The sequence below is a fragment of the Phoca vitulina genome, unplaced genomic scaffold, assembly GCF_004348235.1.
Source record: "Phoca vitulina isolate PV1807 unplaced genomic scaffold, GSC_HSeal_1.0 scaffold11, whole genome shotgun sequence".
NCBI lineage: Eukaryota > Metazoa > Chordata > Mammalia > Carnivora > Phocidae > Phoca > Phoca vitulina.
This window is the reverse complement of record NW_022589714.1, coordinates 10436219-10459370: the sequence shown is the minus strand read 5'-3', so window position 1 is coordinate 10459370 and position 23152 is coordinate 10436219. Positions and strand designations below refer to the sequence as shown.

The 23152-nt window shown below is 38.5% G+C and overlaps 1 protein-coding gene across 8 annotated transcripts in view; it reads left to right on the top strand.

Annotated features, from left to right (window-relative positions):
• The window catches only part of BCKDHB (branched chain keto acid dehydrogenase E1 subunit beta), a 206492-nt gene that overhangs the window by 32488 nt on the left and 150852 nt on the right, over positions 1–23152 (top strand). For all 8 annotated transcript variants that reach the window (XR_004300168.1, XR_004300167.1, XM_032409388.1 and 5 more), the window contains 3 exons: positions 12787–12920; positions 13369–13524; positions 15639–15747. Coding sequence is in view for 6 of the 8 variants with exons in the window: in XM_032409388.1 (XP_032265279.1) it covers positions 12787–12920; positions 13369–13524; positions 15639–15747 (399 nt within the window). In the remaining 2 variants the exon portion in view is untranslated. The remainder of the gene's footprint in view (positions 1–12786; positions 12921–13368; positions 13525–15638; positions 15748–23152) is intronic.

Sequence of the window (23152 nt, the reverse complement as noted above, 5' to 3'; positions counted from 1 at the left end):
TACTTGCTTTAGCTTTTTGGAGAAACATTTGAGGGAATTTTCGGAATTGCCTGTAAAGACTTATTACATTCAGATTAAATGTTCAGAACTATTTTGCATCTGTGATGGTGGTGCCAGATAATTAAGGTCTCATTTGGTATATGTTAGCATTTGAGTTGAGTAGTGGAGCCAGTTTAGGAAATAAATTTCTCTAGTAGAATGAATGGCACAAGCCTTAGAGTACCAAGGCTGCCAGTTCCTGGCTGTTGTCCTTGGGCAAGTCACATAAATCAAGACTCAGTTTCCTTATTTGAAGAACGTGGGGCTGGTGGGCAGGTGTTCAGTAGGGCTAGGGTTTTGTGATTCTGTAATTTGTTGTTCTGCTTGCTCTTCTTGGATACCCAACCATAACTTTTACATGATCATTACATTATCTCATGGATTCTCTACCTCGTTTTTCTTTTTTAAATTAAAAAATATACTTTTATCCCTTGTGAAATTTCTTGTAGGTATAACTTTGAATTTTCCCCTAATAGATACAATGTAGTAGTGTCCCTCTATTTTCTTTAATTTAGGAATCTTTGTTTATTTTATTTATTTATTTAAGATTTTATTTATTCATTTGAGAGAGAGAGAGAGAGAGAGAGAGCACGAGCAGGGGGAGGGGCAGAGGCAGGCTCCCCACTGACCAGGGAGCCGGAAGCCATGGGGCTCCATCCCAGAACTCCAGGGGTCGTGACCTGAGCCAAAGGCAGACACTTAACTGACTGAGCCACCCAGGTGCCCCAAAGGAATCTTTGTTTAAATGAAAGATGAATTTACCCCATGTAACTTCTTCTTTCCAGTTAACCATGCAAAGTTAAAAAAAAAAACACCCAAATTTTTGGTTACCACTGTTTTGAAACAATTGCCACACTCTCCATGTGTAATTTATTTTAAAAATACCTTTTTTTTTAAAAAGATTTTATTTATTTATTTGACAGAAAGAGACACAGCAAGAGAGGGAACACAAGCAGGGGGGTAGGAGAGGGAGAAGCAGGCTTCCCGCTGAGCAGGGAGCCCGATGCGGGGCTTGATCCCAGGACCCTAGGATCATGACCTGAGCTGAAGGCAGATGCTTAACTGACTGAGCCATCCAGGCGCCCCTAAAAATACTTTTTTCAATTTATTTCCAAGTAGATTTTTTTTTTATTCTAAAATTGAACAGTAGAGTTGATTATTTGGTATTGTTCTTTTCCTAGGATATTGTTTCCCTAACTGCTATTAGCTAACCCTATATGTCTATGGATATTCTGGGAGTTTTCATATCTTCAGTGAGATTTAACATTTTAGGGGGTTTAATATCAGTGGTAATTGTTTAAAAAAACCCAGATTTTGGGTCATCCAGACACCTGCCATAGAACCAAGTGTTACCATATGATAAAATTGGTGTTTGTGTTTATTGTTGTGTTTGTGCCATGTGAAGGGTAAGTACTTCACAGTGTCTGAGTGTATGATGCTTTCACTTGAGATTCAGATAACACACAGTGACAGGAGCATCCCCGCCTGCCCCACCCAAAGGATGCGGATTATCCTGTGTTACAGCCTCAATATAGTGATGTATCATCAGGTTACAGTCAGATGAATTTCACAGATCCAGTTTTTAATATAGCATCTTTCAACAGTTCGCTAGCGGTAAGTTTATCAGTAATTAGACACTGAAGAACTTTCTTTACCTGATTCCAGCAATAATTGAATAGCTACACATTTAATGCAGATTTTGACATGGTTATGGTACCAACTTTATCTTGAAGCAACTTTCTTAAAATGATCATTCAAGGAATGCTTCCTGGTGGTTTTATTTAGTGAGTCTGATTATCCTCACCTCGTAAAGAAAGCCATGAGGTCATACATACTATTTTGTAGGGTGAATTTAAGTGAAAATACATTTTTTCCTCATTAGAATGATTAAAGTTAAAAAAGAAAAAAGGATCTAAAGCTCCATTGGTGCTCTCATTTTAGCAGGAAACCATGGTTTGTTACACTGTATTTTTGCTGTTAATCTCAATTTAATTGGTTATGTAGTTATTTTTGTATTTATAAATTTGTTTTACCTTTGTTTTATCAGGGCAATAAATGCTAAGTTTAATTTTGTATGTATTAAAATAACATAATAAGACTGATTGAAGTTGACATGAGGAGTGCAAGAGAATATTTTTCTTTTAACCAAGTTGTCCATCTAGTACTGTTTTGAGAAGCCTTGGCCTATGATATTGACCATTATTGTATCACAATCATTGTGGCTCACCTTCAACCAGATGTTCCCTCTGTCAGTCTCGATGGGTTGCTTAAAATTAACTCTTTGCCTTTTCTGTCATTTCTAAAACAGATTTCTCTAAGATGTGGCCCCCTAAAATATAGCTATGAGGTAAATAAGCCATTAATTTTGTGTGTGGATAATTGAATTTTTAAGATATTATGGTCTGATTTTATAATTTCCCCTGATTTGAGGTATCCTTTTTATTTTAATATTATTTTGATTACTTTTTCATTCAGCCATCCACTTAACAAATATTTTTTAAATGTTACTCTGTGCCAAGAACTAGGTACTAGAGATAGTGGAACATAATTCTCATCTTTATGCTTGTGTGAGTCTGTAGTCTCTCTTTGTGGTCACGTTTTCCTATTATATATTTAAAGAATTTCATGTATGTGTTACTTAGTACATGTCTATTTCGAGCAGACTTCTTTGTGCCTTGCTGTCATATCTATATGCCTTGAGTACTTGGGGAACATGACCACATCCTGATTATCACAGACTTAATTAAATGCCTTTTCAACCCAAGGTGATGGGTCTTTTAAGTCTGCTCATTCAAGTAGTGCTATTGAAGGCCTATTAAATTCAAGACATTGTGCTAGATACTGTTGAATGTCCAAAGATGAATGAAACCATCTGTGTTCTCAGGAAAGGAGCTTACAAATTTTAATCTAGTCATTGAACCCTTGGAACTGATTTTTGGATCTGTACCCAAAATTGTAGATTTCTTGATTACAGAGGCACTTTTGCATTTCATCCCTCCATCTGTTCATTCAGTAAACACTTACTAAGCATATGGATTTGCTCCTGGTTGACTTCTATCTTTAATTTTCTTCTCACCCATTTTAATGACCCAGATCTCTTTGCCAAGTGTTTTCTGAGAAATAGAGGTGGAATCTGTAGTACCAGGCTCACAAACAACCCTTTCTATCCATTGTTGCCCAGAGGATTTGGAGAATGTTGTGATTGTAAATACAGGTAAACTTCCTGAATCTGGAAACCTTAGAACCTGGAGTCTTCTGGAACCATAAATAGAATGCTGCTTTCAAGTGAAAGCAGGATTAGGCAGAAGGAGATGTGCAGAAGTGATTTAGGTCCTAGGACCACTGTGGCCAACCCTGGAGGGGTTGGGATCTCTGGAGTCATAATGGCCCTTTGGGTTGTCCCTAATTGGACTGAAATGACCAGATCTTTATACTCTCACACTGATCAGTCATTGGATAGTGGCTACCAAGCATGACCTTGAGCTAGAAAGTTCATTACAGTCACTAAAAGGGCTGACTGCTGATGTCTGTTTGCTCACAGCATTCTCGGCAAGCAGGGCAACAAGTTCTCCACACATGGGGGCCTGGGCTGCAGGCATCATGGTGCCCACCGTAGGGAGTAAACTGTGAGAATTACCTTGATGGTAGAATGGCTTATTCAAGTCACTTCTTAATTTTCCAGCTCTAATATCCTAATTTAGGATGCTCATATATGGTAGATTAGTTATGGCTAAGGTAAACACTTAGCTTTATATTTCCCTTATTACTTTTTACCTAAATATTATGTAACCCTGATAATAGTGACTGTATGTCTTGGTTTTATTCAGAACAGCCCTGTTTTCCTGGGACTACACAGTTTAGGCCTGTTGAGATCAATCAACATCTGTTAATTATTTTTAGTATCCTTAACATTCCCAGACATTTCTGTTTGGAAGATAAATTGTACAGTCATTCTACCTAGTATTTCTATTTTTAAAATTTGTTTGCATGTTTATTCTCTAAAAGTCTTTCTAATGAATGGAATACTCTATGTACTTTTCTACTTATTTTAAGAGGTAGAAGTGATCTTCTGGATTAATTTTTTATTTTTGCTTTACTTGACCCTAAAACAAATGCCTTTCATCTTTCAGATTCTTTTTTTTTTTTTTAAAGATTTTATTTATTTATTTGAGAGAGAGAATGAGACAGAGAGAGAGAACATGAGAGGGGGGAGGATCAGACTCCCTGCTGAGCAGGGAGTCCAATGCGGGACTCGATCCCGAGACTCCAGTATCATGACCTGAGCCGAAGGCAGTCGCTTAACCAACTGAGCCACCCAGGCGCCCCTCATCTTTCAGATTCTTTATCGGCAAACTTTAAAATGTAAAATCACAGCGTAGTCCGGAAAGTCTGTGACTGAAATTATTGCGATGTATTATCCGCCCCCCTCCCCGTCAAAATTATATAAATAATGGCCTTGCACATGGTTTATTTTATAGCTTAGTCATGAATGTTTCATGTCCTTATTTATCCTTTTGGTCAGGGAATCTGGGACTCGAAATATTTCCCTGATGGAGGTGATCTCTTTTCTGGGAGATGATATGCTGACCTGTTCAGATTTGTGTCCTAAGGAAATACGTGTTGCTTAGAGATGGGCAGTTTTAAAGCTGCCTTTTCAGAAATTTTATGGGAATAAGAAATTTAAATTTACCCAAGGTAGATTTAATAACTTGCAGGACCACTGTGTTCACAAGGAAAGCTAATTTAAAACTCGTTATGGGTTCCGAAAAATGTCTGGGCCCTGAACAGAAGGAGGTACTCCCTGACTTTCGTAATCTACCAGGAGGTAATTGGTTGTCACCTTAACTCATGGCTGCCTCTTCTTTTTTCCTAATTATTGTTTCTTTGCACTCTTCTCACTGTTTCTGGGCTAGTTGTGGCCTAAATGTTGTGATAGAGAACCGGGTTCACTGGGGGACTCAGTTGTGTCCATCTGTGACTCTGGCTAGAAAAGCCATCTGCTGGTTTTCTTTTGATATTTGGCATTACGTGGTGGGCAGTATCTTTAATGTGTCAGTGTGCTGCCAGTGACGTAATCACGTTCCCTTTACAAAAGAAGAAAAACCATTAAGAAAGTGGTGGTATGACTTTATACCTGGTTTTTGTCAACAAGTGAGATGCTAACACGTCAGTTATTTAAATGACCAAACGTCTGGCATTCGACACGTGTTTGCATGGACTCAAGAGATCATGGAGTTATACAAAGAGAGAGCCTAAAATTTAAGCACAGGGAGCAGAACTTAAGAAGATGGCATGTTATATGAATGCCTTTACCTGTAGCATCAATAGCAGTAAGTTTATCTGAAATGTTAACTTAATTTTACTCTGTTATCTGAGGTTTAGAAAGAAGTCATTTGGATAGTATTTCCTCTTTTCTGACTTAGTCAAAGCTTGTTGGGCATTGAAGAGCTATTTCAGAGTAGGCATGGTTTTTTTTCTTTCTTATGAAATCAAAGCCCCTGGCCCCTTAACTAAACATTCATTGAACTTGATTGACAGCGCTTTGATGAAGCCGCGGCCCCCTTGCAACTTTCCTTGAGCTTCAGAAGCTAGGGTGTCATTAGACTCAAGCTGCCTTTGAAAGTTAGGAGTTGCAACTGATTTTCGATTTTATTTATCATTTGGATGAATGTTTTAAATGGTCATGTGTTTCAGGGCTATCCTGAAATTCTATGTACCACCTGACCTAAAGGATGTGGTCGGTGTGAGATTATTATGTAATCACATAATGCTACTTAACAGGGGTGAATTCGAGAAATTTCATTCTAAATATCAAAAAGCTGAGTTTAGTCACCTCAGAAAGTAAAGAAAGACTGGAGGTCTGAATCAAAAGAAACCTAGCTTCCATTGTTTAATTTTTCCTTTGAAAATAAACATTTATTGAGCACTGTCAATAAATAATTCAGTAAATCACTGAATCCTGAACACTAATACTATCCTTCGTTGTCATCCATTCACGCCAGGCCGCTGTTCTTCGTTCCAACTTGGCTCACTGTCCGCCTCTCCAGTACTCCTGTCCGTACCCACATGGATGGTGTTCTCAGTGATCTCTCTAGTGATCTTGTCCTTCATCCTACCTCAGCCCCTCACTCTCACTGTCCTATCTCAGATGTTATCATTATCAGTAGTAACTGCGGTCCCTCCAGAATCTCAATTTGAAGCATCCCCAGCTCTGACTTCCGCCTTGAACCTCCCCAGCTCACTGCTTCTAGTACTTCCAATCCAATAACCTTTGACCTTATTGATTCTTAAAAGCCATGGATTCTACCACCCTGTCACTGTATCTCACTTTCCTGATGACCTTTCTTTCCTTTATTGCCCAGTTTAAATTCCATGTCATTATTTGCTTGGCAAAATCCAATCTCAGCTAACTTCATCTCTAAACCCTCAATCTTTTATTTTTATTTTTAATTTAAATTCAATTAATTAACATACAGTGTATTATTAGTTTCAGAGGTAGAGTTCAGTGATTCGTCAGTCTTATATAACACCCAGTGCTCATTACATCACGTGCCCTCCTTAATGTCCATCATCCAGATACCCCCGCCCCTCCAGCAACCCTCAGTTTGTTTCCTATGCTTAAGAGTCTCTTATGGTTTGTCTCCCTCTCTGATTTCGTCTTGTTTTATTTTTCTCTCCCTTCCCCTATAATCCTCTGTTTTGTTTCCTAAATTCCACATATGAATGAGATCATATGATAATTGTCGTTCTCTGAGTGACTTATTTTCCTTAGCATAATATACCCTCCATTTCTATCCAGGTCAATGCAAATGGCAAGATATCATCTTTTTTTTTTTTTTTTTTTTGATGGCTGATTAGTATTCCATTGTATACGTATATACCACATTTTCTTTATCCATTCATGTGTCGATGCACATCTAAGCTCTTTCCATAGTTTGGCTATTGTGGACATTGCTGCTATAAACATTGGGGTGCATGTACCTCTTCGGATCACTACATTTGTATTTTTGGGGTAAATACCCAGTAGTGCAATTGCTGAGTCATAGGGTAGCTCTATTTTCAACTTTTTGAGGAACTGCCATACTGTTTTCCAGAGTGGCTGCACCAGTTTACATTCCCACCAACAGTGTAGGAGGGTTCCCCTTTCTCCGCATCCTTGCCAACATCTGTCGTTTCCTGACTTGTTAATTTTAGCCATTCTGACTGATATGTGAGGTGGTATCTCATTTTGGTTTTGATTTGTATTTCCCTGATGCCGAGTGATGTGGAGCATTTCTTCATGTGTCTGTTGGCCATTTGGATGTCTTCTTTGGACAAATGTCTGTTCATGACTTCTGCCCATTTCTTGATTGGATTATTTGTTCTTTGGATGTTGAGATTGATAAGTTCTTTATAGATTTTGGATACTAGCCCTTTATCTGATATGTCATTTGCAAATATCTTCTCCCATCTGTCGGTTGTCTTTTGGTTTTGTTGACTGTTTCCTTTGCTGTGCAGAAGCTTTTTATCTTGATGAAGTCCCAATAGTTCATTTTTGCCTTTGTTTCCCTTGCGTTGGGAGATGTGTCTAGGAAGAAGTTGCTACGACCGAGGTCACAGAGGTTGCTGCCTGTGTTCTCCTCTAGGATTTTGATGGATTCCTGTCTTACGTTTAGGGCTTCATCCATTTGGAGTACATTTTTGTATATGGTGTAAGAAAGTGGTCCAGTTTCATTCTTCTGCATGTGGCTGTCCAATTTTCCCAACACCATTTTCTAAACCCTCAGTCTTATGTAGAATGTTGCCAGAGAAAAAAGTCATCTTGCAACTGATGTCACTTTTAGTCTGAGACTAGTAATCTCCAGGGGCCACTCATGCTGTGTACCGTCCTGCTGCCTGATCCTGCTCCCTTCACTTCTCCATTTTCCCATTATTACTATTTCATACTTTTCTCTCCTCAACACTGCTGCCTCCATCCTTAGTTTTTATCAATAATCTAGTTTCGTGTTTTGCCAAGAAGATAGATGCAGTGAAGAGAGAACTTTGACAAGCTCTCACGGCTGCACACGCTCCTATACCCGCGTCAGTGCCCACCCATGCCTTTCTCCCGCATTCTGACTGGACACAAGGGTTCCTGTCAACCTCTCCACGCCAGACCCAGTCCTCCCCATCAAAGACATAACCCCGGTTTTCTTCCGTCTCCCCATTTAATTAATTTTCTCAATGATTTCTTCCTTCCTTCCTTCCTTCCTTTTTTTTTTTTTTAAGATTTTATTTATTTGACAGAGAGAGACACAGCAAGAGAGGGAACACAAGCAGGGGGAGTGGGAGAGGGAGAGGGAGAAGCAGGCTTCCCGCTGAGCAGGGAGCCCAATGTGGGGCTCGATCCCAGGGTCCTGGGATCATGACCATAGCCAAAGGCAGACACTTAACGACTGAGCCACCCAGGCACCTCCATTTCTTCCTTTCTTATTGATCATTTTTATCAGCGTGCAAATACGCTTTTTTATTGGTCTTACCAAAAACTTCCCTGTATTGATCCCATATTTTTGTCCAGCCAGTTGTTCCTCCTTTACAGCAAAATCTCTCCCAATAATTATCATTACTCATTGTCTCCGATCTGTGTTCCCCCGCTCCCTCTTGATCTAGGCTTTTATTCTTTCCCTCCTTCCTACTTTGCTGACACTGCTAATGTCAAGATCAGTCGTTATACAATTCTCAGCCCTCCTCACGTGGAACTGATAGCATACAGCACCAGCTGATTACTCCAGTCTCTTCGAAGAGGCTTCTAGGCCAGCACGTTCTTCTATTTCCTCCAAACTCTGGCTTTTTTTTTTTTTTTTTTTCTTTTCGACTTTGCTGATTATATTAGTTCTCACTGCTTGTCTTTTTAACACTGGATCTTTCCTCTATGTTCTCACATAAATTTGCTTGGCAGTTGCATCCAGGCCTGTGCTTTTTAGTGCTGTTTTGATGCTGAAGACTTTCAACTCCTGTATGTAACAGTCTGTTTACGAGCTTTACCTTAACATCTGAAGGCATCTCAAATGTAAGCTCTCCATAACTGAACTCCTGGTGTTTCATCCCAGCATGCTTCATAGTTCGCCCTTCCTTAGTTAAGGGCAACTTTCTCCTTCGGCTTGCGTGGGCCAGAAGCCTTTGAGTCATCCTTGGCAGAGTCATCCTTGGCATTTTTCTCTGACTCATGCTCCGTATCCATTTTATCAGCAAATCTTTTTGACTCTATATTTAGACTATATCCAGAGTCTCACACCTTTTCTGCAATTAGGTGTCATCATCTCTTACTGGTATTGTTGCAGTATCCTGTAATCAGACTTGCCATGTCCCCCTTGCCTGGCTAGAGGCTATTCACCAAATACCAGCTAGAGAGATGGAATATAGTTGAGAGAAGGTGTGATTTTGCTCAATGGCTTCCTCTATCCCTTACCTACTTGTTGACTCACTCATTGTCATAGTAAAAGAGAGCTGACAGTGACCTACAAGGCCCTGTCTGATCTGTGCCACCTCCCCATCCTACCTTCTCAACTCTTCAGCTTTATCTCCTACCACTATTTCTTTTACTCCAGACCAGGCATTCTGGACTTCTTACCTTTCCTCTGATGTAATAAGGAATGCCCCATACCCCAGGACCTTTGCACTTGCCGATCTCTCTGCCTGGAACACTTACTCCCTCAGATATATGCACAGTGCACTTTCTCACTTCCTTCAACTCTTTCTGTATATGTCATCTCTCACTGAGGTCTTCTTGACCCTCCTATTTAAAATCACAGTAGGCCTCCTGCTTGTAAATTTTTTACTCTTTTTAGTATCATGATTCTTTTGTTACAGATGATAAATTGAGGGAGTTTAGTAATTTGTGGAGATAGCACTGAAAACCAGATCTGTCTTGCCTCATGGCGTAATCACTGTATGTGTTAATTTACTCATTGGGATACTGTGTGTACGAACTTTGTATCAGGTTAATGGCATTATACATAGAGGAAGTCATCATTATCGTGCAATTTACGTGTGTTCTTATCCACATCATTACCTTTTGGGGAGAAAATAGAAACAGATTTTTAACATACGGTTCATGTCATTGCAGCTTGTTGGAGAGAGTTGTTAAATTAAGCTGTTTCCTCAGACCAGGCGTGAGTTTGAGTAACAGTTCTGAGAAACTCAACTTTTCTGTCTTCTAGCAGCAAAAAAGGCTGTATTTAGGGGCGCCTGGGTGGTTCAGTCAGTTGAGTGTCTGCCTTCGGATTGGGTCATGATCTCAGGGTCCTGGGATCGAGCCCCGCATCGGGCTCTCTGTTCAGTGGGGAGTCTACTTCTCTCTCTCCCTCTGTGTTCTCTCTCTTGCTCTCTTTCAAATGAATAGATAAAGTCTTTAGAAAAAAAATAAAGGGCTGTTATCTACTGAGATGGCAAATACCTGAATCCAGGGAACTTGAAGTGGCAGGGACTAAGTAAGAACACTGCTCACCTGTTTAAGGTGGCTCAGGCATTCCAGGGATGTGGATTCCACAGGAGGCGGCTAGAATCTTTGTTCATTTTCTACTAATGAATTGTTCTTAGTTCAGTGGAGCCCTAGATTTTCAGAACTTATCAAGCTATTCGCAGTCAAATAGGGAACTGATGAGTGATAGAGGTCACAATTTCAGAAGATAGTCACAGATGGTGAGGAGTATGAATCATGCTTTTAAGTTTTTGCCCCTGCTTGTAGAGTGCAGACGACAGGATGTGTCTGGCTGGTGTTTCCCAGCACCTGCCCTATTTGTGGTCCATATTCAAAAGGAATGATTGAGCTGAGAGTGGATTCTGTGCACCAAGAAGAACCGGTGTCCCTCAATCATGGGACTGAAATATGCATCTCCGATCTGTCCACAGACTTTTGGTCACCTGGCCAGACTGGGGTCATTATTTGCGTCTCTCCAGCTCCCCGAAATTGGGATTTTTCAGGAAATGCTGATATTGGCTGACGGGTGGTGAAATTTCAAATGAGAATTGAACACTAGTAACATGCACCTTGTTGTTCCAGTGCAAAGCCTGAGGTGCTTATCAAGCACTTTTAATTTGAAGAGTCTCAAACTCCAAATTCTGTCTTTTCCTTAGTGGGTAGAGCTGAAATCTCTGCTCAGCTCTTTGGGCTTCCAGCTGCCATCTGCTGGGTTCTCTGAGTCTCCTACAGCTATAGAGGTCAGCCAAAGATTTGAACAGTTTACGCACAGACTTTGGGGTGCCCCTATGTGTTGTTCTTCTTTTAGGGGCTTCGTTCCTCAGTGTCTAGCCACTGGCAGCCCTGAACCCCATTCTCTCATACCACCAAGCTAATAAAGACTGAGTCTGTCTTGTCTGAATCCTAGCAGTCCCTTGTGACAGAGAGTGGAGAAGTCCCCTCAGGGGACAAGACTTAAAAATGTTATTTTTATCCACTGCCCTTCCTTTCTTTCAAGGGTCAAGCCCCCTTTGGGTTAGGCGTGCTTTTTGGCTCTCCAATGCCTTTAAGTCAGTTATTTGTTATATTGTGTCCAGAGTTGATAATAGATATGGGCGGGTTAGTCTGTAAAAAGCTACTCGACTCCTTACTAAATTGGTAACCTCAGCATATTGATAAATAATTTTCATTGTCATTCAGTTCAAAATACTTTATAATTTCCTTATAATTTCTTCCTTGAGCCGTGGATATTTAGACATATTTAAAATTTTTTTCTAACTTAGGATTTTCTAACTCTCTGTTATTGGCTTCTAGCTTAGTTCCATCGTGGTCAGGGAATACACCCTGTTATGATTTTAATCCTTCAGAATATGTTGAGATTGGATGTATAGCCCAGTCTGTGGCCAGTGAATGTCCATGTTCTGCTTCCTTGAAAAGGGTTTGTATTCTTGGCTGTTGGGTGCAGTGTCCTCTGCTTGTCAGTTAGGTCGTATTTGCTAATCATATACCAATCTTCTCTAGTCCTGCCTTTTTATTTTGGTATGCTTTTTCTGTCAGTTACTGAGATTGGTATATTAAGATCTCCCACCATATTGGGAATTTATCCATTTTTCCTTTTAATTCTGTTAATTTTTTTTTCCTTTTTTTTTTTTTTTTAAAGATTTTATTTATTTGACAGAGAGAGCACAAGCAGAGGGAGAGAGAGGGAGAAGCAGGCTCCTGAGCAAGGAGCCTCATGTAGGGCTTGATCCCAGGACCCTGGGATCATGACCCGCGCTGAAGGCAGACGCTTGACCGACTGAGCCACCCAGGCGCCCCTCTGTTAATTTTTCTAATTTCTTTGGAGCCTGTGTTGTTCCATGAGTGTAAATTTAGAATTATGTCCTCCCTTTGAATTGTACCCTTTAAAACTATGAATTTTCCTGCTTTATCTCTGGTAATGCCTTTTCCCCTAAAGTCTACTTTGTCCACTAATCCTGTGGTGACAACACCTTGTTTTGGTTAGGGTTTTCGTTGTTTGTTTTCTTTCCTTTTACTTTTGAGTCTTCTGTTATCTTTATTCTCTCAGTGTTTTCTTTTAAGTAGTTGGGTTTTGCTTTCTTTTATCCCAGAGGGACAACCTTTCTTTCAGTTGAAACGCTAAGATTACTTACAGTTAATATAATTATTATGTTTGTATTTAAACCAGCCCTCATGCTAGTTATCTTCTATTTCCTTCACCTCTTCTATGCTGTTTTTCTCCGTCACCATTAACTCCCTGAGTTTTTGGTTGTGCTGTGTATTACGTCACTCCCATTTGTCATATAAGGACTATTTTTTCTTTTTTTTAGGAAAAGATAGAGTTTTCAACACGCCATTGTGTGAACAAGGAATCGTTGGGTTTGGAATTGGGATCGCAGTCACTGGAGCGACCGCTATTGCAGAAATTCAGTTTGCAGATTATATTTTCCCTGCTTTCGATCAGGTAAGAAGGTTTCATTTTACTGTAATTGAACATTTCTTTTTTTTTTTTTTTAAAGATTTTATTTATTTATGAGAGTGAGTGAGAGCATGAGCAGGGGGAGGGGCAGAGGGAGAGGGAGAGGCAGGCTCACCACTGAGCAGGGAGCCTGATGCCGGGACTTGATCCTGGGATCATGACCTGAGCCGAAGGCAGACACTTAACTGACTGGGCCACCCAGGCGCCCCTCTAATTAAACATTTCTTAGATTAAGTCCATGAAGTGTTGGGAGTTTTGCCTCCACTCTCCCACCTCTGATCTTGGGGATTTTTAGGTCGTCTTTGAGCTAATGCATTAGGAGTTATTTTGTTATGTGCATATATTTAAAGATCTAATAAAATGGTTAAGGAAAGGGATGGAAATAAAGGACTCCTTGTGACCTGTCCTTCTTCTCCCCTCCCCCCCTTCCAAGATTGTTAATGAAGCTGCCAAGTACCGCTATCGCTCTGGGGATCTTTTTAATTGTGGAAGCCTCACTATCCGGGCCCCTTGGGGCTGTGTCGGCCATGGGGCTCTTTATCATTCTCAGAGTCCTGAAGCTTTTTTTGCTCACTGCCCAGGAATCAAGGTATCCTCATTTATGTACTTTATTTGTTCTCTGTTGGATATTTCCATTTTGGTTTGTTCTGTTAACTGATATGCTTATCTAGAGGAAAGCAAACAGGATTTATGGAATTTATGTGAATTTAATTGGTTTTTTTTAGAAAGAGAGTATTTATTTTAGATCAGCTCTCCAGTTCCCAGGTTTATAGAATATTCTTGTTGAAGTAGCACTGGCTTAACCCTGACATTAATTTCACCAACTTCAAAGGATGAGATAGAGAACATAGTTGGTTTAACTTACCCCTCTTTCAAAGCTCTGTTTCTTTCTAATGGGGCTTTCTCACTTAACCGATTCTGGGTTAATTTTAATAAATCTACTGTTTAATACATATTTACCTCAAAGTCAGAGGGATAGGACTTTTGCTTCAGTCTAAGAGAAACCCTTGAAATCCAGATGTGTTTTCCAGGTAAGGTAATACTCAATCAAACAATTTTGAAGCATCTGTCTTTTAAAGCCTTCCATAATAATCTTACGTCTTTCACAATAGTTTAGGTCTTTTGATTTAGAAAAAAAGTGGCTTTTTTGTGCATATTTTATGTTAATTTTTTACATTATCTTTTCTATTTCTATTTACTGAAGAGCTTTCTAGGGCATCGTGATGGAAACTCCTATATCCACCCAGTGATGTATGTGTGTTTGATAACATGAACTGGTTGTAAACACGTGTGTTTTATTTTTATTTTTTCTACCAGAGCAGTCATAATTTTTTTTTTTTAGTTGAGTAAGGGTTGCATAATTTTTCAATGTAAGCTGGAAGTGGTAGGTTGGGACAGAAGCCACATTCGAAACAATACTTATTTTTGTGCTTGAGCTGAACACTGATTCACATTTAAAGTTTATGATCTTACCCAGAATTTTTAAGAAGAGATTTTTTTTCCACAATCTCCTAACTTTCTCCACTTGCCCCTTGCCCTCTTTTTAATCCCAAATGAAAATAGTACAAAATGCTAAAAATACATGAGGAAAGCAGATGAAGAGAAACTAAAGTAGGAACCTAAAGACATTGTGTAGTATGGTAAGCAATGTGTTCAGCAGTCTGTTTTTACAGAAAAGAGTGAGATTTGTGCTATTTTTTAAATAAGAATCCTGAAGTTTTAGGATGGTGTAAAATTGATTTTGAAAGCCAAATGTAGTTTGTTTCAAGGAATCTTATTTGAGTCTTTGAGATAAACTCAGATTTATTTTAATAACTCTTCCCATGTAACACTGGTATTCACTGGTATTTATGCAATTCACTGGTATTTATGCAGTTATTTAACAGTCATTAAAAACTAGACATAAGCTTGTGATTTGAGGCAAAATGGTGTAGTTAGAGCTTAGGGTCTGGTGTCAGAACTGTAGAAGAATCCCTGGTCAAGCAATCAATGTGACTTTGGACAAATTATTTGATCTCTCTTTTAATCCTTTGTGTCTCTTTCTAAATTGGGGAAAATAATAATAGTATGGGTTGCTATGAACAGTAGATCCACATAGAGTGCTTGGCCCAGTTAACACTTGTGCCACCTTCTGTGATCATCTTCCTCCTTCTCAAAGGCCTTCTCAAGAGGAAGTGGGCAGTATCCACACTTTCCTTTCAGCTTTGCAATAACCAGACATTACAGTGCCCAGATCATAAAGTTCAGTGGATTATTTTCCACTTAGGAAATGAAGACCCTGTGTTTCATGGGAAAGGAGGAGATTTTGGTATATTAAAATTGGAGAAGAATTACATGCCCTTTGAAAGTAGCAGTAGAGTATTAGTGGAAAAGTTTTTTTTATAGGTGAATATAGGAAGATATCGACAACTTTGCTTCTTGCAGATTCCTTTTAGTATATGTATGCAAGTTTAGCTTTTTAAGAGAACAGTATCTTAGCTACCGGACTATGATGGACATCTGATAAATACTTGTTTAACAATGGAATTTTTTGGGGATGGGACAATATGTAACATTTATAATGGTAATTAAGGTAAAAATACAAGATCCCTGCAATTAGTAACAATTAGTTACTGAAGTATCAACCCTTCTTATAAGTGAGTTTACTGGGCTACATTTTGTACTGAAATGGTCTTTAAAAAAAAAAAAAATCTGTTTTTGCAGGTGGTTGTACCCAGAAGCCCTTTCCAGGCCAAGGGACTTCTTTTGTCATGCATAGAGGATAAAAATCCTTGTATATTTTTTGAACCTAAAATACTTTACAGGGCAGCAGGTAAAGGTTTCCTTTATTTTATATTTGTGACTGTCTTTATGCATTTTGTTTCACACAGCTCAAAAGAATTGTAACCTTTTTTTTTATAAGCTTGATTTGTATTTTCCTTGTTTATAGAAAATTCTGATTGCTTTCTTCTATATTTATTTTGTCTTTCGCTGTTTATTTTATGCTAACTTTAGGGAAAAATCCATCTAGCTGTTTTAGGTTCTGATTGTGGAAACAAAGGAGCAATGTGAAATGGTAGCAAGAACATAGAGACTATGTTTAGCCACATAGTAGATGCTTGGTAAATGTAGGTTGAATGGCAAAGTGAATGAGTGCATTGTACCAAATAATATCAAATGTCCTTTTAGCTATGGGTCTTCCTCTAAATCAGGATACATTTGATAGCAAAGGGGGCACTATCAGTGCTATGGCTTTAGGCCAACACTAGAATGATTGTCTAAAAGGCAAACTGAGATGTTCAGTCACCCTACCTTGAGCTCAGAATCATAATTCTGTAACCTTCATCTGTGACTACTTATTTATTACCTATAATGGAAATTTTAAATATCAAACTATTCTGTCTAACGTATATTTTATTTTGAATATAAAGAACATTGCTTTGGTAAATCATTCTTTTTCTTGAATAGTTAAGCTTATCATTTTTTATTGACGTGATTTACATACAGTAAAGGGCACAGATATTCAGTGTTCAGTTTGATAGATTTTTTTGACAGTCTTACACATCCAGGTAAAGAGTGTGAAAAACAAAATCTAGAACAATTTCATCACTCCAGGAAGCTCCTTCTGCCTCTTCGCTGCCAATCTATTTTCTCTACCCCAAACTTAGCCACTTTCTGATTCTGTCCCCGGAGATTAGTTGCACATGTGTTAGGGCTTCATAGAAATGAATCATACCATATGTATTCTTTTGTGTTTGCCTCCTTTGCTCAACCTCATGTTTTGAGATTCATTCACATTGTTGCTTATCAACAGTTTATGCCTTTTTCATTGCTGAGTAGTATTTCTGCTGTATGACTATAATCACGATTTATCCAGTCTCCTGTTGATGAATAAATGTCCATCACTGTTTTCAGTTTTGCCTATCTTGTACAAGGTTGCTAGGGACATTCTTGAATAGGTGCTTTGTGAACATACTCTTTCCTTTCTTTTGAGTAATAAACATCCAGGAATGGAATTGGCATTTCACAGGGTAGATGTTGATTTAACTTGGTAAGAATTTACTGAAGAGTTTTTCAAAGCAGTTATACCATTTTATACCTCCATTGGAAAATTTTCAGAGTTCCAGTGCTCTTAAGTTAAACATATTTTAAATGGAATCTTTACATTTTTTAGGAACTCTGTTGTGATTTATATCTCATTATGGAATTAAAAGTAACATAAGAATTTAAAGTCTTGAGGTGAATAGGAAAACACGGAAGGTGTACACTGAGTAGCTATTTGATTGCTAATTACTTTAGATCCCCTATGGATATTATATTTGTAAGGCCAACTAACTGTGCAAGCTTATCAACTAATGCAGATTTTTTCAGTACATATTTAATAAATGGAGAGTGAATAAGAAACTTAGAAAAGTAATACTCATTTTGCTGCAAATTTGGAAATCAAGACTGGTAAAGGAAATGTGTAATGTTACAGGATTCCTGCTAAGAGAATGAACTTGAGAAATTTGTTGTAGCCTTGGCACTGGGAGAGATTATGAAAAACACTGATGAGGAATGGGGCTCAAAGGTTTTTCAGAAGTTTCCCAATGATTATGTGCCATTTCAAGGACTTTAACTCTGAATCTTTTCTTGACCTCCAGGGGCTCAGTAAAGAGCAAAATAGGTTCTTTCACAGCGATAGAGTTTCTCTGCAGAAGAAAGTAGTCTAGGAAAAAAGAGCGAGCCACCAAAACTTTCATATCTGTGTTCTCTAGAGTTGATCCCTGGGCCAGCAGCCTAAGCCTCCTGGGAGCTTATTAGAAATGCACATTGTCAGGCCTCACTTCATGACCTGCTGAATTAGAACCCCCGGGAGTGAGGCTCAGCTGTCTCTTAGCAGCCCTCCTGGTGACTCTGACTCCAGCTAAATTTTGAGAACCAGTGCTTCATATCAGTTCTGAAACAGTAACTGATGCTGCCTATCTCTATTTATCTTATTTGATTCTTGGTTCTTAGAATTCAGGACGCTCCTAACCCATGGTTTTCTTAGACTTAGCTTCTGGTTCTATCGGTATCTTCCAGTTGACCATATTATTGGAAGGGACGGGGGAGGGGAGGTGTGCTGCCTGTTCTGCCTCTGGTTCTTCATTGCCCTCCATGCAGCGGCTCTTCCTAGCTCTGCTCATCTCTCAGGTCTGCTTCACGCTGCTGGAGGAAACACCAAACTTCCCCGCTGTTCAGAATGATATAAAAAGGAATGGAGCGTTTTTGGTTCAGTAATCTGAGATTATTTGTAGAAGACATTTCTGTATTAACAGAATCAGATAGAGCAATGAAAGAAGATACTGTAGGTTTATCACAGAGGCCACTTAGAAGTGGTGGCAATGGGAAGACTTTTAATATCCATAAATAATAATTTAATAGGTTGACTATTATTCTTACATTCTTTTTGAATTTTCAGCATACATTTGGGAATAGTTAAAATAGCGTAGACCAAAGGTATGAACCCTTACGTTTAGAGTTTTTTAAAGGAATTCATACTGGGAAGGTTCACAAATGTATTTTAAATACTAGGCTGACAATCCTTTGCAAAAATAATCGGGAGTTGTATTCGTTACATGACAGCCCATTTAGGTTAATTACTAAGTAATCTTAATTAAACAAAACATAGTCATATGTAAGTAAAGATAACTTTTGAGTATAATGCAATGTTTATAAAATCTATGTATGGAATGCCCTCTTAAACATAGATATATTCATGAGGTAGATGATTCTAAAAAAAGTTAGATATATTATTTAGGCTAACAGTAAACCCTTGGTAAGGCCTTAAGTAAGACAGAAATTTATTTCTCTCTCACATAAATATCAGGCACCAGAATCCTGTCTGGTTTCTCCATTTGTCTTTGTGACTTTCCAGCTTCTGGTCCCAGATGGCTGCTTTGCTCCCAACTCACAGAAACATTTCAGCCACAAGGAAGGGGGAAGGAAGGGAGGGGAAAAGAATTCTCCTTCTCTTAAAGAATGACTTGGAAATTGCACATATTAAATCTGTGCATATTCCATTGGTCAGAACTTCATCACGGTGCCACACCCAGTCACAAGGGAGGCTGAGAAAAGTTGTCTTTAGCTTAGTGCCCAACTAAAAATTTTATTATGCAATGATGAGAGATGGATATTAACAACTACCAGTATCTGCCACAGTTGCTTGTATGGTTTCCAGAAGAAGTCATAGATTTTAAGGAGGGAAGAGAACTGATAGCAGTAATAATTATTTACCCTTTCACCCATAGTCTTCCTCTAAGAATCTATTTCAGAGATAGACTAATAAAAGTCTGAAAAAATATTAATGTTCACTACAGCACTATTCATAAGGGCAAGGACTAAAAACAACCCATTTGTCCATCACTAGGGGACTTGGGGTTGCTTGAATAAGCTAAGTTATATCCATCTGATGGATTATAATGAGCAGATCTCTAGATACTGCTGTATCAGTCAAGGTTTGATCAGAGATGCAAAACACAAGATCTAATGAAGAATATATAGCTATAAATATATATAATTATAGAAGCTGAACAGTCTATGAAAATTGCTGCTTCTGTATTTGGTGCTGTCTACTGAAATCTGTAGGGTTGATTGTCAGGCAGGGAAGATGGACATGAAGTAGGAGAGAATAAGGACAAACTAGAGCCTGCTAGGATGGATTGGAACCCAATGGATAGTCTGGAACTGATGTCTAGCTCTTACTACCTCCAAACCTTAGTGTGAGGAAAGACTGGTCATTAGACTGGGCTGGGAGGCTTTAACAGCTTGTCTAGGAAATGGTAAGGGCCTGAATTAGCAGAGGGGGGTGGGTTGGGAATTTCTTAGATTATATGAAATACTTGGTGTCTAAATGAATTTCAGGAGGGGAAAGAAGAGGGAAGTGTTGAGTAAGGATAGGATAAGATTTCCTTGTCTGATAATAATAGAATGGTAGATTAGATACCCTAAAATGAATGGTTGGTATCTATGTGTGTATTTATTTTGGATGTATACTGAACTGGTACAGGAAAAAAAAAAAAAAAGGAAAATGAAGGAAAAACTCCTGGTTTAGCCAGAAATTATAAACCAAGGGAGAATTAGCTGAACGATAAGGCCAAAGAAGTTAGCAGAATGTAATCTAGAGAAATAAAGAAAAGGAAAGTACGAGAGAGATGTTGAATAGGAAGGGAGGATGAGAAGGCCTAAATATACCTGGGGAACAGAAGAGTGCACTTTCTAATAATGTTCATTAATAGAATTTTGTTGAGAAGTAATTCCCTGGCATATTTTGCCATTGCGCCATTGCAACTAGGTGAATACAATAGGAAATTTCAGGAAAGCATCATCTGTTACTTGCTTTTCCCTCGTCATTAAGGTAAGCTGTTATTTCCCCAAATTTTGAGTCATGTTCTATACATAATTCCCGAAATAAAGTATTTATAGGATACCAGGTAAAGAATTCCTTAGGAAGCCAAAATATTTGACATCTATAAAAATAAACTTGCTAACTCAAAGAATTTTCCTATAATATATAATTTTATCTACATTATTTATGTCACTAAATGCTGTTTGAGATTGATTTAATTGTAGAGGCTTTAGCTCAGAGTCTTAGTGCACAGCTCTCTCTCATTTAGCTTTTTACCATCTATTGGTCCCTTATTTTCCTGCTAGGACCTATTCTTCCCATGGCCACTGCTCTTACCCGACTCTTTGTGGTTCTAAAGGGGCTGCCATGATCTCCAGTGATGATATGAGGCTCAAGCCCAGCTATTCTGACTTTTCTGGGATTTTATATATGGAGACAGAGCTGCATTTTCTATGGGTGGTTTGCCCAGAATGACGTGAGACTGGGGCCTAGTTCCCTGACAGCTTAGTGAATGATGGTCTTTAGTAGAAGATTGTGGGAAGGAAGGAGAGAAATAGAAACCAAAAGTGAAAATCCTCACCATTTTGATTCTTTAGGTTCTTAAAGTTCCTTGAGTTACTCTATTTCCTTTGATCTTCCTCTGTTTAAATGGACGGATCCGGGGGAAACCTATTAATCTCATTTTAGGTTTAATCTCCTTTGAGTTCTAGTCCTCTGTAGACTTTACTAATAAAATAGGTAATCTTGACTGGTATAATACGTAATCTTGATAGAGAAAAGATGCTTCTCTTTTAATATGAAGCTATCCCTAGTTTGATTAGTATAGTCAACAGCCTTTCATAATTTAATATAAATGCTACTTTCGTCCTAATGGCTGAAATAGGAGCCCTATCTGTTTATGTATAATGGAATTTACTTCATAAGTTTGTTGAGAGGATTAAGTTGGATAATGCATGTGTGTATCTGCCTCATCTTTAAGCACTTTTTGAACACTTAAGTACTAACATAGTACTGTATTGCATAGACAGAAGGACTATTTCAATTAATCCTCATAATAGCCTTATCAGAAAAATTCTGTCACCATGACCATTTTATAGATGAGGAACCCCTGGGCATTAGGGAAGTTAAGCAACTTGCTCAAAGCCACACAGCTAGATTTCAAACCCCATTTGTCTGTCTCCAGAGCCAGGTATTGGGCATTTATGACACCAGTGGTTCCATTGGATCTTCACAAGAGCCCTCTGGGGTGGTGGTATCCTGAAACTGAAGTTGAGAGTTTTCAGAAACTTGCTCACAGAGGAATAAGTGGTAATTAGATTTAAACCAAGATGTTCTGACCCCAAAGGCTGCCTTCTTTCTAACATTGCCCAATTTTACGTCCCACCTAAACTTTATTGAATGGAGGGCATAAATAAAACAACTTTCTCCAGCATCCTAGTTTCATGCCAAGAAATACGCCATTTTAAAGATTTACCCACAGAATTAAAATGATCTACTTTTAATTTTTTAATTTTTATTTTTTTCAGTATTTTATTTATTTGACAGAGAGAGAGAGTGAGAGAGGGAACATAAGCAGGGGGAGTGGGAGAGGGAGAAGCAGGCCTCCCGTGGAGCAGGGAGCCTGATGCAGAGCTTGATCCCAGGACCCTGGGACCATGACCTGAGCTGAAGACAGATGCTTAATGACTGAGCCACCCAGGCGCTCCTAAAATGATCTACTTTTTAATTGAATGGAAATCTGTACGATCAATAGCTATGCTTTGAGGCAGTACATCCCTTAGGTAGTGTGTAGTCCAAGGTTTGAATATGTACTGTGTTAATTTCTCCATTGGTTTAGGATTAATTTGCTTCTTTGAAAGTTATGAAAACTATATATGTCACAAATCCAGTGTGGTTACGGATGGGGTTTGGGAGCCTGTGGTTCATGCATTCATTACGGGACCTAGTCCTTCATTCCCAGCTAGAGGCCAAGGCAGCTGAGCAATGTCTCTTCCTGCATTTTGAGGAGAGGCGGTGAAACCATTTGGTGAAGGCACAGCATTGTCCTTGTCACAGCTCTTCTCGACCTCTCTGATTCCCTCCTTTTTGGACCCAGTCTCTATCCTGTTCCGTATGTTCAAACATCTGTGCTATGGTGACTCTCCACATGTCTGGGCTACAACATATAGAAGTGATTTCTTTCAGTTCAGCCATTAACTTTATGAACTGTAAAGATGAAAGTAAAAATAGGTAATCCATTCTTTATGCAGCAATTTTCTTGAATTTTGTTTCTACTTATGTTGAATATATAATAAATAAATGTAGAACCTGTATCTTCTAAATTTGGAAGGAAAATACTTCTGTATTATTCTAATTTTGATACGTAAATGCAATTAAACTTTCAAAAATGGGAGAGGTATGTTTAGAAAAGACAGATCTAGAAGAGCAATCTAGTCAGTGTCAAAAATGTACAAAATTGTTATGATTCAAAAAGAAAATGAGTCAGTGTGACATTATCAGATACAGGCATCTTGTAGAGAAGCTTTGCTTTTATCCTTTTTGAGCTTTTTGGATTTATTTAATTGAAATTGATTCATGACATCAGTGATAATGAAGTAAATACGGCTTTCATCTATGGTTGTTCTAGTGGGGAAAAAAAAAGACTAAAAGTCTTGTGGTGCTTCATTTCTAGGATTCAGATGACCCTTTCAGGCAAAAATAGGTCATAATGGTATCGAGGGGCTTTTCTTTTCTTTTTCTCCTTTCTTTAGTAAATACATTGATTATATATGAATTCATATATCTTGAAGAGAAGAAAATTGTTTTAAGTAGCTTTTGAGTGGTAGAAGACTTTAAAAATGTTTTTGCCCAGTATCAGTGTACACAAAAG